The 18,312-nt window shown below is 51.7% G+C and overlaps 1 protein-coding gene across 1 annotated transcript in view; it reads right to left on the reverse strand.

Annotated features, from left to right (window-relative positions):
• CABP7 (calcium binding protein 7) overlaps positions 1–18,312 on the reverse strand; it is a 64,447-nt gene that overhangs the window by 11,177 nt on the left and 34,958 nt on the right. Inside the window, exon 2 of the mRNA XM_044449008.1 lies at positions 5,243–5,386. Within this exon, the coding sequence (XP_044304943.1) occupies positions 5,243–5,386 (144 nt within the window). The remainder of the gene's footprint in view (positions 1–5,242; positions 5,387–18,312) is intronic.

Below are 18,312 nucleotides of genomic sequence, written 5' to 3' on the forward strand. Positions count from 1 at the left end.
CTTATCTTCATGGGGCATGACTGCAATTCTATGCACAGCAACTTGTGCGGGGGGTGGGCTCCACTGAGCCCAGTGGCGCTTACTTTTGACTGCAGAGGTCCAGCCAGTAAAGGACATTCTGCTCTCACCAAATAGCTTCTACCAGCTGAAATGCAGCCCTTTGGCTCGGAATTAGAAATGAAAACCGTCGTGCAAAGCCATGCTTGATTCAAACTGCTCGTGTGAAGTAGGAACCCCAGCAAAAGGGAATGAAAACTTTCTGTTCTCTGATTGCCTTGGTGCCATGTTGGGACACAGCACAGTAAAAACTGGAAGCCCCATTCTTTGCTTGGCAGAGCAATGGAAGCGGCAGAACCCGAAGCCTCGGCACACCTGCCCCTGGGAGGAAGCACCCCGATTTCCCCCGCACATGTCTGCAGGAGCAGACCTGCTGGGCATCACGGGAATCGGAGCCGGGGCACACGAGGCACCGCCGGACTCTCTGGATGGCTCTCACAGGCTGTCCAGCCCTGCTCAGGGTCTGTCCCAGCAGCACAGGTCTTTGCGGCGACTGCGGTGGGATCCTGCTCCTGCTCCGAGTCTTGCTGCATGGCCAACTACACCTTGCATCCTGTGGCCTCCGCCTCTCTCCTTGTCTTCTGCCTGGCCAGGCGCCTGCTCCCTCTCTCCTCTGACCTTGCCTTGCGAACGGCCCTGCGCTGCCTGGTTGGTGCCTGACCTCAACCTGCAACGGGACTCGCCCCTGCAGCACTTCGCTGCTCTTGGGCCTCAGTTTGGATCTGGGCTGGGTTTTTGCATCTGCTCCTCTGGCGGGAGCTTCTATTCTCCTCCAGCATCCCTGGTCCTGGTGTTCCAGTGGTTGTCACTGCCATCTATGTCCTAGTCCTGATAGCAAGCCCTCTGCACCTTTCCTGTTCAGCTGCAAAGTCGTGTCCAACCCATCACAACCCCATGGACAACATTCCTCCAGGCTCTCCTGTCCTCCACCGTCCCCCAGAGTCCACCCAACCCCACACCCACCGCCCCAGCGACCTCATCCAGCCACCTCATCCTCTGCCATCCTCTTCTCCTTTTGCCATCAATTGTTCCCAGCATCAGGTCTTCTCCAGGGAGTCCTTCCTTCTCATTAGGTGGCCAAAGTATTTGAGTTTCATCTTCAGTATCTGGCCTTCTGAAGAGCAGTCAGGGTTGATCTCTTTTAGGACTGACCAGTTTGATCACCTTGCGGTCCAAGGGACTCGCAGGAGTCTCCTCCAGCACCACAATTCAAAGGCCTCAATCCTTTGGCGCTCAGCCTTCCTTATGGTCCAGCTTTCACAGCCATACATTGCAGCTGGGAAAACCATAGCCTTGACTATATGTACTTTTGTTGGCAGGGTGATGTCTCTGCTTTTTAGTATGCTGTCTAGATTTGCCATAGCTTTCCTCCCCAGGAGCAAGCGTCTTTTAATTTCTTGGCTGCAGTCCCTGTCTGTGGTGATCTGGGAGCCCAGGAAAATAAAATCTGTCACTGCCTCCATTTCTTTCCCATCTAGAGGACCAGATGCCATGATCTGGATCACGATCCTGAGGCATGATAGAGATGCTCCGTGAGAGAACTCTGCCACGGAGTCAACATGCCCGCCCCTCAATCTGACCTGTGAACCCGGCCATGTGGACCCCAGCTTTGCAGGGTGCTTTTCACTGTGGAGGGTGGGGCGGGGTGTGTGTCTGCTGCCTGCCCTTGTGCTAGCGTGTGTTTGCGTCATCACACAGTCACGCTAATGCACATGAGCTCGCCTGCACTCATGCACAAGAGGAGAGTTCCGCAGGAGAAATCCTGCTCAGGATCTGTTGCAAACTCCCGGAGAGCTTTTGCTATTGGGAGATGTAGGCGCTTGCTACGCAGGGCTGCGACACGTGGACTCTGAAAAAGGCGGAGAGCGGAAGGGTGGGCGCCTCTGAATTCTGGTGCTGGAGGCGACTGTTGTGCGTCCCGCGGACTGCGAGGATCGCAGAGCCTCCCCGGAATTTCCCTCGAAGCCCAGACTGCCAAACAGGGACTGCCACCCTTTGGCCTCGTCATGGGAGCCGACTCACTTGAACAGTCGGTCATGCTGGGAGTGATCAGCGGAAGACGGAGGGGCGGCCCCAGCGCCCTCTGGCTGGACACTGTAAAGAAAGGCCCGGGGACAGTCCTGAAGGAAGCACTGCGAGACCGGGGGGGGGGGGGCAGGGAGAGCAATGATCCATGGGGTGGCCAAGTGTCAGAAGCGACTGACCGGCTGACCATGACAGTGTAGCAATGCTGCAGTAATTTTGCTGGACCTGGATAGTGACTCTCAAGGCCACGGTGATGGCAGGACAGGCTGGCTGGTGGTCCCAGGGAGACAAGTTGGAGGGGGTAGAGGGCTGACTAGGGTCATGAGGGTCCTGCCCCTCCCATTTCCATAGCCTTTTAAGGCAGCAGCCAATTGGACGCAGGGCAACAGGAAGTGAGTTGGGGGGCAGGCTGTGATTAGAGCTTTGCATGGGGCATGGCCTCCCCTGAGCTCCGGGGATGAGGACCCAGCTCTGGACAGCCTGCGCTGCATTTCCAGCAGAGCAGAGCCGGCATCCCCCCCCCCACCCGCCCGCCCCGACTATTCAGTCTGCACCGAGGAAAGGAGCAGAGCGTGTGGCCTCCACCCTCGCCAGCAAATTCACAAGCTCTAGTTTATGGAGCTGTCAGAGGTTTCTTTTACGGCTCTGGGAGGAGACTCTTTCTGAAAGACAAATATTCCCTTTAGCTGGGAACATCCAAACGGCAATAGCTCTGGCAATGGTTGCGGTAAAGGCACTTCGGCTGGGGGTCTGGCTGCGGAGGAGCAAGGAGGCAACCAGCCTGGCCAGGAGCAAAGAGGCAGAATGAGAAAAGGAGACGCAAGATTCTGTGTTGTCTTTTCCACCCGGAGGGAATTCTCAGGAAAGCAAGCAAGTGGCAAACCGGAAAGTTCTAAGCCTCTCGCTTAGCATCAGACCCATTCATGTGCCCCCCTCCGTGCAGCACGAGCTCCACGTGGCTAGAAACCTAGCATGCCAACAGACTGGCTCCAGCCTAGCCTTCTCCTTGAGATGCTGTTTTTCTGCATGCAGGATCCCCTGTATTTTATTTCCTTGACACAGAAGAGCGATCCGTCATGTCCACACCTGCACTCTGAGATGCTGCAGCCAACGGGGCCACCCCCTCCCCCCAGAGGGCCAGGACCAGCTCTCTTTGCCCCCAGTTGCTTTAAGCTCCAAACCCTTGTCAGGAGCCCAAGAGGAAGACTTCCCTTTCAGTGCTATTTCAGGGCATGAAGATCACACAGGATTTCTCCGCAGGAGGTGCTGAACCAACCACTTCACGGAGGCTTCTTCCCTTTTCCCTTTACATGTGAAGAAAACCCTTGGCGTGGGCTTTGGGGGCTTTTGGCAGCAGTCTTTCTGTGTCTTTCTATATGTTCCATTTTCTACCCACAAGGCGGTATTGCGGTGTAGCTCCAATACGGTGGAATTAAGACAATAATGACATTCATTTTGGTTTGTTGCACATTTGCCATTTAACAGCTGATTTTCCTTGCTCCGAAAAGGAAAGACACAAAAATGGCTGGGAAACATGTGAGACAGGCCCTGGAGGGCAGCCGAGTTGCGGAAAGTTCCCACAAACTCCCACAAGTGAGCAATTGCGAGCACAAAAGCAGGATGTGGTATAGAAAAGTGCATAGCCTTGACTTGCTCCTACCCGTGTGACAAAGGAAAGGGGAAATCAATCCTTTTTGCCATCCTCCTGATCAGCTGGCACGCTGTAGTCGTTCGTGCTCAAAAAGAACTGGATTCTCATCACCCTTGGGGCATGTGCAGCGCACACAGCTGTACAGACGAGCCGCAAAACTGAGCCAGGCTGCAATGATGCGCAGAACTCCTGCCCAGCCTGGGACAGTCGCAAGTGGGCCTGCTTCACAGCCAGGGGCGAGGTTTTTTGACGTTGGTTCCCCAGACGTGAACTGGTGTTTACCCCAGCCTAGCACAATTCATGAGCTTCCCACGTGAGAGAGCGCTTGCTACTGAAAGACGCCAAGCAAAGAACGGGAAAGAAGGAAGTCAAGATGAGAATGAGAAGAGAAAGGGACAGGTGAGAGTAGGTAGAAGAAACTTGTAGGGAAAAGAGTTGTGAGTGGAGACACGAATAGGCGGTGAGTATAAGGTTATGGGTTTTGGAAGGAGCCAGTGTTCCTAGGATGGGTCTGCTGAAGCGGGCCAGGGTGGAGGACCTCTTTCAGCTCTCAAGAAGCTGCTTTTCGGTCGTCGGTGAGGGCAGAGTCAACGTCACCACCTGGCATGTTGCTCTAAGGGCTCAGTCCGACAGCAAGGAGCACCCGCCCCCAGACTCAGCGGTTTATGCTTCTCCTGTGCAAATGCTGTCTTTGCATCCTGCAGTTTTGCTGCCCAGGTGTTTTCGCTTACATAGCTGGGGTGGGGAAGGAGGCTCGAATGGCCTTGGGACAGCTCCTGTTCTGGCCTCTTCTTTCCCCTCGCCTCCCACCCAATGAAATGCCCCCTTCTCTCGCTCTCTGGGGTTGCTTTGCCAGCCTCCAAGTGGCCAGCACCAGTCTTTGCATGCCACCTGCAAGAGGCAGCGGATCGGAGCTCCCGTTCCCAGCTCCAGGTCTGGAGCGCTCCAAGTCTCCATCCTTAGCACCGGGGATCCAAGCTTTCTCTAGCATGGCTCCCTGACGCTTCCCTTGCTGTGGCCTTCGCCTCAGGAAAGGTATTTCCACCTTTTAGAACCGGGGCGGGGAAGCTAGCAAACCGAGAAGATTGTCGAAGAATATTTGGGGGGGGGTGAGAGGGAGACGTGTCACCTGGGGAACCCAAGAGGGATGCATGTGGCCAGTGATGCCTCCCACTAGCTCAGTCTGTAAGAAACTGGCTCATTGTTCAGGTGAAGCAAAGATCCTTCCTGCCCCCACAGCCTTAGCACAGCTTGCGCATGGGGAGCTGTCCCTCTTTGCATCCATTTCTTGATCGCCTCTTTGATTCTCCTCTTGCTCCTTTTCCAAGAAGGGTGCAGCTGCTTCTCCTTCAGGGCCATAGGCTAGCCACCCCCACCCCCAGGTGCTCGGCACTGCTGATTTCTCCACCCCATGGCCCACCCCAGGTCCAGCCGCATGTTGGGATAAATGGCCATCAGGGATGAGAAAGGGACCTGAAACGGGAAGGAAAAGGATGCCCGGCGCTTTACCATCCATGTCCAGTCTCTGGATGATGACTTCTAGCTCCACCTCGTTGGGCATGTAGCCGAGGGACCGCATCGCCGTGCCGAGCTCCTGCTTGGAGATGAAGCCGTTGCCATCGCGGTCGAAGACTTTGAATGCTTCACGGATTTCTGCCGGGGGAGAGAAGAGGCGCTCTTTAGTCAGGAACCGGGGCCCAGCAGGGGCCTGCCAAGTATCTCGGGGGCATCTGGTCCTCCGTCTTGCCACTTCCGCCCGTGCGCCCACCCCCTCTGAGTGAATGAGCAAGAGGGGCAAGGCGAAAGAGCCAGTGAGGAGGAGCAAATCACTCTATCAGGACCTGCCTTCCTGGAGCCAAGGCACGCACGTCAGTTAAACTTTTTATGGAAGTAGTTCCCGTAATTAGCCATAAGCCTTCACAGTCCCAATAAAGACAGTTCCGAGATGACAGAGAGTTTAACGACCACAATCGGCCCACAAGCATCACAACAAAAGAGCCAGTCTTCCCTGGGTGAGGCACACAGAAAACGTCCCAGTAGAAACAGGACGTGTTCTTGTTTACCAGTACGTTGTTCCCGCGGAGACTGGTTGCTCTGCTCTGAATCCTCACGGGCAGAAGAACCGGGCTCCCAGGTGGCCAGTGTGCAGGTGACCTTCCCATGATGAGCCCCCAGACGCCGCCTCCAGAAGGCCTCCCACGGAGGTCTTCCCCTGCTGCCCTGCCCCGTGGACGTCTGCCTGTGTCATGAGCTGGGCTTTCCTGCCTTTGCACATTCCAGGTGACAGACCATTCCCTCGCCATTGCTCTCTATTCGCGAAAGTACATCCAATACACACAATCGCTTCAGGAAGAATCTCTGAGCATGCACAGAGCAGTTCGTTGAACCCAGTCTAGCGACTACTTCTGGAAACCCTCCTTTTGAGTATGTTTGGACCCAATCCCTTCAGGAGGCCTCTCTTGGAAGCAAGGACGCACTTTCCTCCATATGCCGACCCTCAAGTTGGCTAGCCGTCCTCTCCCAGCATGGCATCATGGGGTCAAGAGTTATGCCAGCTTCATATTCCTCTTGCAAGGAACCCCTGGTGGCCTTCAAGGGTCTCCTCTCCATTTTATTCTCATGACTACAACCCTGTGAAGTAGCTCAGGCTGAAACCCTGTGACAGGCCCAAGGCCACCAGTGGCTGAGCGGGGACTGGCGCCCGGATCTCCTGCATCTCAGGCCCCACTCTTCACCATGGCATCTTAGTGCCTCTGAACACAGCACCCCCTCTAATAGTGAACTGGGGCCGTAAGCCCAAGCAGAAAGGGGACCAGAAGGGGCTACTCAAAAAAGGAGGAGGTCTCAACGTGTTGGGGGGATTCTGCATTTGGGGAAGAACCAACAAGCAAAGCAAAAGCAAACCTGAGACAACCTTAAAGAGGACCATGGCACACTGAGTGTCCCAACAGAAAATGGGGTGGGGGAATGCCCCTGTTTGGAAGGGGTGGCTGGCTGGTGGCATCCACAAGGATGCACCTGATAGAACATGGGCGTACCTGACTCTCAAGGTTGACATCAAAGGTGGGCATGGCTGAGCATCTTCCCAGGGCCCACAGCCCACCAGGGGCCCACTGACAAGAAGACCTGCTCCCCCCCTCTCGGCCAGCATGTTCATCCACTCCTTGGCCTGGGCCAGCGATGGTGAGAGGGAAGAGCTGGAGCCGCCGTGGCTACTGGCTCTCGGGCTGCATGCCTGCCAAGCAAGCAGGAGCTAGCAATGGTGAGAAGGAGGCGGAGGACAGGAACGGCTGGGGGCAATGGTGGCCAGAAGCTAGACTCACCGAGGGAGGGGCGGCTGCACCACAGCCCATATTTTGCACTCAGAAGGCGTTAATCTGCATATTTTACATAAGGTCCCAAGGTTCTGATGATCTCCTGTTGTGTATAAACCACAAACAATCGATCACTTAACTAACACTACTGATTAGTGAGAATATTTCCAGGTAAATGATTCTTTGTGGAGTTGCTCAAAAATGAATGGTGGTTTGCAAATACTATTGCGTAACCCCAAGACAACTCCTAGTACCTGGGAGATCTCAGATTCACCCAGGCACAATTGCTGAGAGCAAAGGCAAGTCTTTAGAAGTGGAACTTGGAGCAGGCACTGAGGGCCCCGAGGCGTCTGTAGACCCCACGTGTTCCAACACAGTATTAGAACACAACCTTCAATGGGCATGATCTTTCGCTGAAGGTGCCCTGAACACCCCTGCCTGGCTGGGCCGGAGAGAGACCCAGTCGTGGTTTCTAACAGCAGCCGTCAGCCAGATGTCTCTGGAGGCTGATGAGCTGGGCAGGCAACTTATGGCCAACCCCTATTGTCCTTCACAGCATCTCATAAACCTCCATTAAAATTTATGGGCAGTAAAACTTGTTGCTTTCAATTTCAGTCCAGGAAATTGGCACAGAGAGCTACCTCCATGTCAGGAGGCAATTCTGCCCCTTGCCGTTAGACTGCAGTTTAATTATACCAAGCCCTCCAGGCAAGCTGACGGCACGTTAGTTAGGGTTTGATTTACGCTCTGTCCTGTTCTGTCGGCCAGCCTTCCCCTGCCGGGTGTCCTCCAGAAGCTGTGGACTTCCCACCAGCATGACTAATGTTCCGGAAGGCTGCGGGTTGGTATTCTAGACCACTAGGCTGGGGAGGCTGCCCACCTAGGTCAGCACAGACCAGCACTTTCTGGGGGCCCACCAAGAGCCCCCAGACCTCGTCTCTCCCTCTGTCTCAACAATGGTAGTTGTGGGGAGAAGGAGCTGGAGATGCTCTGGCCTCTTTGGTCACCAGTCCCCTCCTGGTCAGGCAAGCAGGAGGGGGGCGCATTGCTGAGGTCTTGTCCACAGGACCGTGGAGAGCTGCCCACTGCAAAGCCTCCCAGAGGCCAACCTTAAATCAAAAACAGAGAAAAGATCCCAGAAACCCTTCTGGTTTATAGACTGTCTTTTGCTTTGCTTTGCTCCAAGGCTCCAAAGTGGAGAAATGAACAATTTCACATATAATTTATCTATCTATTTTATGTCTATACGGCCCAATAGCTGAAGCTCTCCAGGAGGTTTTGCAGCAGCTCCTAAAATACTGTATAACATACAGGAACAATAAAAGCATTTCAATACAAAAAGTTAAGAAACCAAATTTAATCAACTTAAGCAATGCAGGTGATTCGCGTTAGATCTGTTAAATATTAACACAAATTGGTCCAGTCCAGATTTGACCCTCGGACCCGAAGCTCCCCACCTCGGATGTGTGGTGTGAGGACGTCTATATTGTGGATGGACATCTTTAGTATCACATCAGATTAAGTGGACATTTGTGGTGTTCCATATATGTGCCACTATCCCAGTTAGTGTTCATATTAGTTTTGCTTTTCTCCATTCATTAGGGATTTCTGCTCTGGTGTCTAAGTCACTTTCAGGTTTGTAGTAGGAAGCAATCCAATCATTTGAGAAACTACAATGTATACAACACCATCACATTCTTGCCCTTCTTATTTTCCATGCATCAACCCTTTAAATGTACAGTAAGAGGAAGGGGTGTGGCCATCTGGAGAACCCCAGAGGGCTGGAGTCGGCCCCTGGAGTCGAGGTTTCCCACCTCTGCTTTAAGATGAACTCTGATTCATCTCTGCTCCTTGCTTGTTCCTAGGTGTGGGAGGAGAGTGGGGACCGGGAACCTGCCGTATTTCTGGAGATATTCCCACGCCGCCTTTCAGTTGCCATCCCTTGTCTCTGAGAGGCTGCCTGTCTCTTATTTCCAATTTCTCGGTAATAGCGGCAGCAATTATTTTTCTGCACCAGCGCAGATCCCGCCCGCCTTTTCCCACAGGCCCAGGGAGCTGCCCTGCAAGGCGCTTCCTGCAGCCAGAGCTTGTCCTGGCTTTCAGAATCCTGGGCACGTGGGCAGCAGAATGTTCTGGCATGGCTGTTGCACACATCTCCTCCATAACTCCTCTCAATTACCTCTCCCATAAACATAAATGTCAATAAGAAAAATTGTGCCTGCTCATGGGAAGAGAGGGCCTTTTTGTTTAATCCAACCTACACTGCAAGGTCCTTGCACTCACTCTTGCAGTCCCAGGTGGCTGTGGGCCAGTGCAGGCTCTGGCCATCTTTTGGCATGCTTCAGATCCTTGTTGAATTTGCACAGAATATTGGATGTCTGCATTTGACATCCTGTCCTATATCTATCTGAGAGTCTCTGACGGTTGACATGCAATGATATTTGACAGGCTGAGGACTTGTTTGCAGTGGTGTTAAGTATTTGATAGCATCTGACAGCTGACGGGCTGCAGCGTTTAGTATCTGGACATGTTTGACTAGAGTCTGCTGAAAGAATCAAGGTCTCTAGACTGGCACCATGGGTAGACAGAGCTGGGCACCTGCCAAGGACTCACAACCAGTAGGGGCCCATTATTTGGAGCCTCCTAGAATTGCTTCTCTTGTTCCCTGCCGTAACCTCTGTGTCCATCTCCTCCTCGCTCTGGCCCAGGCAATGGTGGTGGTGGGTGGTAAGGAAAAGCCAGCTGGCCCCCTGCCTCTTTGCCTCGCTAGCAAGGGAGCAGCAGCTCGGATGAGGACGAGGATGAGGAGGAAGAGCAGTCGGTGGCGATGGCAGGAGGAAGGTGGGCTGTCTCTGGGGGTTGCCTTGTCTCAGGGCCATGCAAAGCCTGCAGTTCACACCGCAAGAGATGCCAGTGTGTCCAAAGGACTCCAAGTTCAGACTGGACGTTCAGCATCTGAGAGGCAAGATGGCAATCCCTTTGTGGGTTTAACGTATTTTCTAATGTTCATTTCAGCTTGCCTGGAGCTGATCTGAGTTTCCGTAACAGTCGATGCACCCAGTTGGACAAATAGTCCCCCCACTTTCTCTCCATTTATACGAAGTGTTGGTTATCAGAATGAACTAAAGTGAACTCAATTATGAAAATTTGGTAAAAGAACTGAAAAAGAAAAGGCTGAACAAATTATTCCAACTCAGTTATACAATATCCTTGGTTGTATGATTTATGCAGATCTGAAGAATTTGGCTTTTCTGGACATAAAAATTTGTTAGAATTTGAGGCGCACCAGCACAAGTGGTGTACTACAGTTCCCATCATTCCCAGCCTACATAGGCACTTACTGATAGATAACATATGTAAGCATGGGTTACAAATAGGGAATGAGTGAGAAGTGCTTAAACACTAGGAAAGCATGTACAAATGATGGCGATGCTGTGTTTTTAGAAGAAGGAAAATCTGAGAGAGGTGGATTTATACAAAGCATGGATCATAAATCATAGATCAGTAGAGCTGGAATCTGGCTGGAACCTGTTATTCTGTGTCCTGCACTCTGGGATGATCGAGAAGAAAGCCTGTCCTTCCTCTTTGCCACAGCCTTTCAAGTGTTCGTAGGGTACTATCCTATCTCCCCTCAGTCTTCTCTTCTCGAGGCTAAACATGCCCAGTCCTTTCCATCTCTCCTCACTGGGCTTTGTTTCCAGTCCCCAGATCATCCTTGCTGCCCTCCTCTGAGCCCTTTCCAGCTGGTCTGCATCTTTCCTCAACTGTGCTGCCCAGAACCGGACACAGGACTCCAGATGAGGCCTAACCAGTGCTGAGCAGAGGGGAACTCACAGGATGTGGAAGTGGTACTTGTATTAATGCAGCCTAAAATAGCATTTGCCCTTTTTGCAGCCACATCACCTGCTCGGCTCATATTCAGCTTGGGATCCCCAACCATTTCAAGACCCTTCTCACTTGCAGTATTGCAGAGCCAGCTATTCCCATCTTGTAACAATTCATTTGTTTTTCTTATTCCCAGGTGCAGAACTTGGCATTTGTCCCTGTGAAATTTCATTCTGTAGGTTTCAGCTCAACACTCCAACCTATCAAGATCACTTTGAATGTTGTTTCACCCAAAGCAAAACTGTCTGGGCGACTCTGTATGTAGCAGCCAATGGTGCTGATTTCAAGGCATATCTCCAGGTAGCATGTTTAGGATTGCAACCTGTAGGACAGATCTGGGGACCCTATTGGTTTGGGGGCAGATTTCCTCTCTGGAACTGCCTGTGGATTGGATGATGTGAGGGTGACATCCCATGATGTCACCTGGCTAGGGATGTGAGAAGTATCCCTTTTGGGAGCGGGACTCCACCAGATTCGCCTTGTTGCCGCCGTGAGTCTGAGTTCCTGGTGAGCGAGCCCCACGTTCATGTGGTGGTCCCCTCAAATGGACCCCTGCACCAGAGTCATCCCTCTTCTGTGTCAGATGCAGCATCTTCCGAGCTGCTTCACTTGACACGGAAGACGGTTGCCAGTCACGTCTGCGAGTGTTTGCGGAGTTCCTCCCTGCTTCTACGACCGGGCCAGGCTCAGGAAGAATTCTTGCGAGTGCTCAAGGGAGGGATCCATGGACCCTGCCATGGCAGCACTGGGGCCCTGGCTGAAGCACCAGCTGGCCGTCGGTCCGGCGAGGGGGTTAGCTTCGCTCAGCCTTTGCTTTTCCTGTGCGAGGGGGATGCTGGGCTTGGCTGGTACGCAAAGCGTCTGCTGTCTCCTCTCTCCCAGCCAAACTGGTTGCCACTCCCAGGTTGTTACACGGTTGAAATGGGGAAGTGGAGCAAGGAAGAGCCACTTCCGTGGAGCACGTCATGGAAGTTCCACCCCGAGGAGCAAAGACTTGCCAAAAGTTATACAGGAGGCCAAGGCAGAGGAAAGAACTCTTGTGAGCCGGCCCAGAGCTTGGACGGTGTATTGTGCTTCTGTCAATTTCATTCCTTTGTTGAAAAAAATCCCTTTCGTTCTCTTTTATTAAAACAGAATGGAGACAAGTGGAGAGGAGAGAAGGAATGTATAAATCAGTGTAAAAATTGGCCATTTGAACTAAATAGGACCATTAAACATGAAACAGAAAGTGCTGCGAGGGGGGAAGGGAGAGCATTTCCTTTCCTCTCGGAAATGAATTCTTTGCTGGTCAGCTATCCCTGCTGGTGCCAAGCCTTGGGGGGCGGCTTTGGCCAAGGCGCTCTGGATGGGTCCTCTTCCTCCTCCTTCCCATCCTTGCTTCCCAGACAGGGAGAGAGCCAGGGAGCCAGGGAGCAGCAAGCATCTCCCGGTGGGTCTCCTCACCCCCCTTGCTGCCTGGGCTGGAAAAGAAAGCAGGTGAACAGCAGGTTGCAGTGGGGAAGAGGACTCTGCTCCAGAAGGCTCGTGTTTGTGGCCCCCTAGTGAGTTGTGGTCCCTTGGCAGGTGCCGGATCGTGGCCACCTTTGATGCCAGCCATGTGACCTATGACTCGGTAACTGCTAGGCAGGTTGTGAGGGGTGGGAGGCATTTTCTGACCTGTGCAAGCTTCTAGAAATCTGGGTGTGCATGGGAAGCCCACCTTTCTTGGACTTCTTCAGCAGGGCCCCAGGAAGGTGTGAAAACACATACGGCTCTGATCTTCCCAGGGTGAGGCAGGGAGCCGTGGTAGGACTGGATCTCCCTTTCTGCCGTAGGCTCCAGCAGAGGCCTCACACAGCAATCCCCCGGAGCCCCGTGTAGCTCTGCAGCCGATTAACTGCCCCCCTTCCACGGCCTGCATTAGAGAAGGGTCGGAAAGGGGACCAGTGGATTCACAGAGGATAGTTCCTTCGATGACCCTCGGTTGCTGCTCGCTCCTGCTGGAGGGCTGGGGTTGTGTTAGGGAGAAGAGCTGCAGCTTCTGGAAAGCGACGGCACTTAGGGGTCAGGAGATCTGGGTGCGCAGAGGGACGGCTGGTCCATCACCACAGGAGGAGGCAAGTTCCGCCTCTGAGGAAGCCGCTGGGTGACCCCCAGCCCCCAAGTACATCATCTTCTCAAGGGGCAGGTTAATAGGGGTCCTTTGGGAAAAGTGCTTCATTGCAAGGAGGTCTCCTCAGCGGCAAGGCCTTCCTCCCAGAGAGTACCGTAATTCGCTGCAGCTGAACCCTGGGCAGAGCTGAGGGGGCTCTAGGCTAGCTCTGTAGGCCTTCAGGTTTAGCTTAGCTGATACTGGCAGAACACTGACCTCTCTGCTCAGGTGCTTTGGTTCCCAGACATGGCCTTGTGGTCGACCCTCTCTGAAACTGACCCTTGATTCCCTGCTGGACTGTGTGTTGTATCTGGATGGTGAATCATGCTTTCCTCTTGGCTTGGATCTTGACCATCCTTGCCTTAGCCCAGTCCTAGGCTGTGCGTGAGCACTCCTCTGTTTTGCAGCCTTGCCCTCCTTTGCTCCAACACTACATCAGCCACAGCAGGATAGCAATCATTGTATAGATCCTCCAAGTTCAGAAGCAGTCTATACTGAATCCCCTACTGCTTGGAAATGGTAGCAGGGAAGGGCGGTTCCCACCATGCCCAGCTTGTGGGTTTCCCGGAAACATCTGGTGGGCTGCTGGAGCAAGCAAGGTGCCAAGACGGGAGCAGCCCTCAGCCTGATCGAGCGGGGCACTTCCGATCTTCTTTTCACTGGATCTGGGGTGCCACAGAGCCTCAGAGCTGGCAGCGGACCTTGCTGTGCCTCCTTACGCAGCTGCAGCTGCACCTAAAGGAGGAATGCGGGCCTGCGGACCGGATGCAGCCCATACGCCTGCCCACCACAGCTCGCTTCTGCGGTGCCGCTCCCCTGCCTGTTTCGGTGCAGAGGTCCTCCAGCGGAGCGCGCGGCCCTGTGCAGCAGCGCTCTTCCTGCAACTGCGGCTCAGTTTTATCCCGCGACTGTTGTGTCTGCAAGCGAGACTCACTTCTACAGAGCAGCTCTCACTCCTGCCAGATCACAGCACAATGCTATTCGATCGCTCTCAACCCTGCCAGATCACAGCTCAGTCCTACGCTTGCAGGATATTTAAGCGTCGTTGCTTCTAAATACCCTATTATCACTGATCACAATGGGGATAACGGCGGAAGAAGCGTGTGGGCAAGCCGGTAAACTTTGGATTCAGTCAATAAAAGTGGATAATCATGAACTGCATAATTTTAACACTGGCTGCCCCCACCCCATCTATAGACTGAAGCTGCCAATGGTGTCTCTATAGGCTGCACACTGAAAGACACGGAGCGGGTGGAAGGCTGCCATGCCGTGCAACCGTTTGTCCAAGTTTGTTTGCACTTCTTTCTGGGAGAACCATTCCAAAGAAGGCACAGAAAAGCAAATGGTTTTTAAAAAAGTTTTGGGGATGTCGCAAATGGGACCCCCCCCCAAAATGAGTCAGAAATTTGGGGGATGGGGTTACAGTTACAGCTGCATTTAAGAACTGATAATCCTCTGCAAGAGTCCCGTTTTGTTGTTACTAAAAACTTCAGGAACTTTTATCTAAACCAAGAAATTGATCCTATGGAATGGATTGTGTAGCTTGGCTGTATTAAATATTAAATTGCTATCTGGTTTCCGTATTTATTTTTAAGTGGACTATAGAAATGCAGCAAACCTTTCTTTTGCAACCTTTCTGTTAGATTGAGACGGCTCCTTCTTAACAGCCAGTTTCTTGGAAAATCCATAGCTGTCAGTTTGTCCATTCAATGGGGACTTAGATTTCTATTTAATCAGGTTTTGAAGCCATTTTGGACATCATAAGCATTTAAGACGCTTTTGAGTGGATATCGAAGGATTCATCAGTGTCCATCTTCTCCACCTTTTCCTGCCCACTAAAAGGGATGGAGGAAGAAAGTTAATGTGATTTACTTTTTGATGCAAACTCGACTAACCTGCAATTCCTCATAAAATGCATCAATTGAAATGCAGTTACATATTGATATAGGTGATTTCTGAATTTTGCAATAAAGCTCACCAATCAAAGTGTGTATGCAAAAGTGCATATATTAAGGGTAAAGGTAAAGGTTTCCCCTTGACGTTAAGTCCAGTCATGCCTGACTCCAGGGGGCGGTGGTCATCTCCGTTTCCTGGCAGAGGGAGCCAGCGCTTGTCCGCAGGCAGTCTCCGTGGTCATGGGGCCGGCATGACTAAACACCGAAGTGCACGGAACCCTGTTACCTGCCCACCGAAGTGGTACCTTTTCATCTACTTGCATTTGCATGCTTTCAAACTGCAAGGTTGTCAGGAGCTGGGACGGAGCAACGGGAACTCACCCCGTTGTGCAGATTCGAACCGGTGACTTTTGATCAACCAGCTCAGCAGTTTTAAGCCACTGCGCCACCTGCATCCCTAGTATATTAAGGGTAAGTGAATGCAAAAATGGTATCATTGTGAAAAATCACATGAGGACACATTATTGGGGAAACGGCTTGAAAAAATGTATATATCCCTAAGGCTGCATCCACAAATGCGCACATTTGGAGAAGCAGACGGGAAAATGCACCCAGTGCTCCCAAGAAGCTCCCCATAATTTACAAAATGATGCAGAAATCAGCGAAATGAAATACTGAGCAAATGAAATTCTGAAATTGACTTTCAGAGATACAGGAAGCTTAGCTAGAGTAGTTGCAGAACTCCCGGTTATTACCAGTCAAACAAAGTGCTGCTTCTCCATCTCTAGTTTGAAGCTGGCTATGGATGCTAATGAAAAAGCTGATCTGAGTTCATGCTTCTGCTCTGCAAGAGCAAGGAAGTCCAGCCAGGGGTGGGGGTGGGGAGGGACTCTGTGATGTGGAATTTAGAAGGTCTGCTTTTTTACATGTGCACTGGATTGAAGATAACTTTCAGGATGAGTTGGGTTTGTTTTAAGAAATGGAAGAGCTCCATTTGAGAAGTGCCAAGAATGTAAATATTAGTATAAGGTTTCTAAATCACACAACTTTCTTATAGCTGCACTGTTTACAAAATGCCTTATTTTCTGAAATCCAAGGGGTTTCTTTTTTGTTTCTGTTTTTGAAACTGTGAGTTGGTTTTAGAGCTGCATTTCTTAGGAGATAACCTTCCACATCTGGGGGAGTAAACTCTATTGAGCCCAAAGAGGCTTATTTCAGAGTAGATGTGCATTGTTGGACCCAGTTTTCTGTTATTATTGTTGCACTGCTGATCAGCTAACAGTCAAATCCTGTACATCTCTGCCCCATTCAGTTCAATGGGACTCAGTCCCAAGTTGGCATGTGGAGGGCTGAAGCATAATTAGATTAATTGATGTAAATTAATTGAGTTTATTTAGATTAATTTGAGTTTAATTAAAATTGAGTAAAACTCAAATTTTGATTGATTTGACAGGTGGCTCAATAGCCAGCAGTTATGAATCTGCAAAGAGGCATTCTCTTGACAGCATCTTTGGCTGCTGTTTCTCTCATGCGGGGAAATGCCTCTTCTAAGATCCACCAGATGTATGACTTATACGCAAACCGTGAGCATATCCCGTTTCAAGATTGGCACTTTATTCATCCATGTATTCATTTCATTTTTATACCTGAGGCTGTCTGGGTAGTTAACAAGAGATACACACACACACACCCCAATAACAACAGTAACAAAACTGCAACAGCAATTGCAGTTGAATTAGCATAGAGGAATGGCGGTGGAGAATGAAATGCAAGATTAAGAATGAAGTTAAAAAGTTAAAGTGATAAAATGCAAGGCTAATAAGAACGGGGTTCACCTAATGCTGAAAAAAATGCAAAGTGTGCACCAGGTGGCACCTCTTTCAGAAGCTTGGTCCACAATAGGATTGCCACAGCCAAAAAGGCCCTTCTCCTGGGAATGACCGTCTCATCCTTGTTTTATTCCTGTATCGATTTATGGATCAGTCTCCTAAACTCCAGGTTGCAGAAGGCTGCCCTAATGGATTTCAAAGTGGACATTTTGATTGTAACATGGGAAAAGGCCTGTTCATTCCTTCTTGCATGGTACCCTGTGAACCAGTGCTAGCCATGACAAAGTATTAACATCTGTTGTTCTTCATATGCCAACATAGATCTTGTCGGTGACACAAGGAAATCAGCCAGAAAGAGTGATCCATTTCAGGCTGTCAGTTCTGAAGTCAAGAATGTTGTAGGGAGAGACAGACCTTCCGTGTGTGCCTGAAACAAGATATGGGGCCCGTCGGCAGCCAAGGCGAGAAAGCTCTCTTCATAACTGCATGATTCGATTGATGCATCTCATTTCAGTCCCTGGCTGGAATATTAAAGAGAGAACTACCTCCAAAGTCTTGGAAAAGAGGGGAGTTACGAGCAATTAAGCATCATGGGTGATAAAGTACAAATATTGCCAAGGAAGCTTGATTGGTGGTTTGTTAAATTAGACTTGTGAAATTAATAGACAAGGCGAATCCAGTGGCACATAATACAGCTCGGCATTTAGGAAAATGCACAGCAAGTGTTTCATGAAATCCTCACTGTAAAATTAATTTTAACTTGCCTGGGATGGGTGAGCACATGTGGGCCTCACTGGATGGAGTGGCTCGCGGACTGCGGCAGAGGATGGTCCCCTGGCAGGGGGCACGTGCACCTCTGATACAGCTCGCAAACAACGGTGGCCAGAACGATGCTTTCAGGACCCTGGACAGATCATGGGAAGCTGGCATGTCTTCGGACTCTGCCCTGAAGGATCTCCTCACCCCGATGACCTCTGCCAAGCCCCAGCCTTCCTGGCCAAGGAAAGGGGACCCTTCGAGGTCAAGCATTCAGTCACCTCTCCCTCTGCCCCCACCTGGGAGGCTGCTGCACAGGTGAGCAGGGCCAGGTCCTTGCTTCGAGAACCAAGGCCCAGCCAATAGTCCAGCAGCCGCCCTTTGCCCCAGCCGATGCTCAGCTATGGGCTATGCCAACCCTCCCCAGATACTGCTCCCATCATCCTCAGCCAACAGGGCCCTAGCCATGGGCTGTGCTGGCTGAGGATGATGGGAAGTCCAAGCCAGCATGTCCGGTTGGTGCTGGCTCGGGAGGCGGCGGGGATATTTTCTACCATGGGCCAGGACCTGCAGAGATGGGCGTGCCCCGCTGCCATGCATGTCCGCAGTGAGCCACCCCAGGTCCAGAAGGGCAGAGTCTGTGGCGAGCGCCTCTGAGCCGGGCAGCATCGCAGCATCCCATGGCTCCACTCAGCTGCCTTGTGCAGGCACCTGGGTCTGCCTTCCCCGCACCCTCATGGCCACCGGTCTCTGGCGGGGAGCAGCCTGC

Source organism: Varanus komodoensis, unplaced genomic scaffold (genome assembly GCF_004798865.1).
Source record: "Varanus komodoensis strain SLA01 unplaced genomic scaffold, ASM479886v1 scaffold56, whole genome shotgun sequence".
In the NCBI taxonomy this organism is placed as follows: Eukaryota; Metazoa; Chordata; class Lepidosauria; order Squamata; family Varanidae; genus Varanus; species Varanus komodoensis.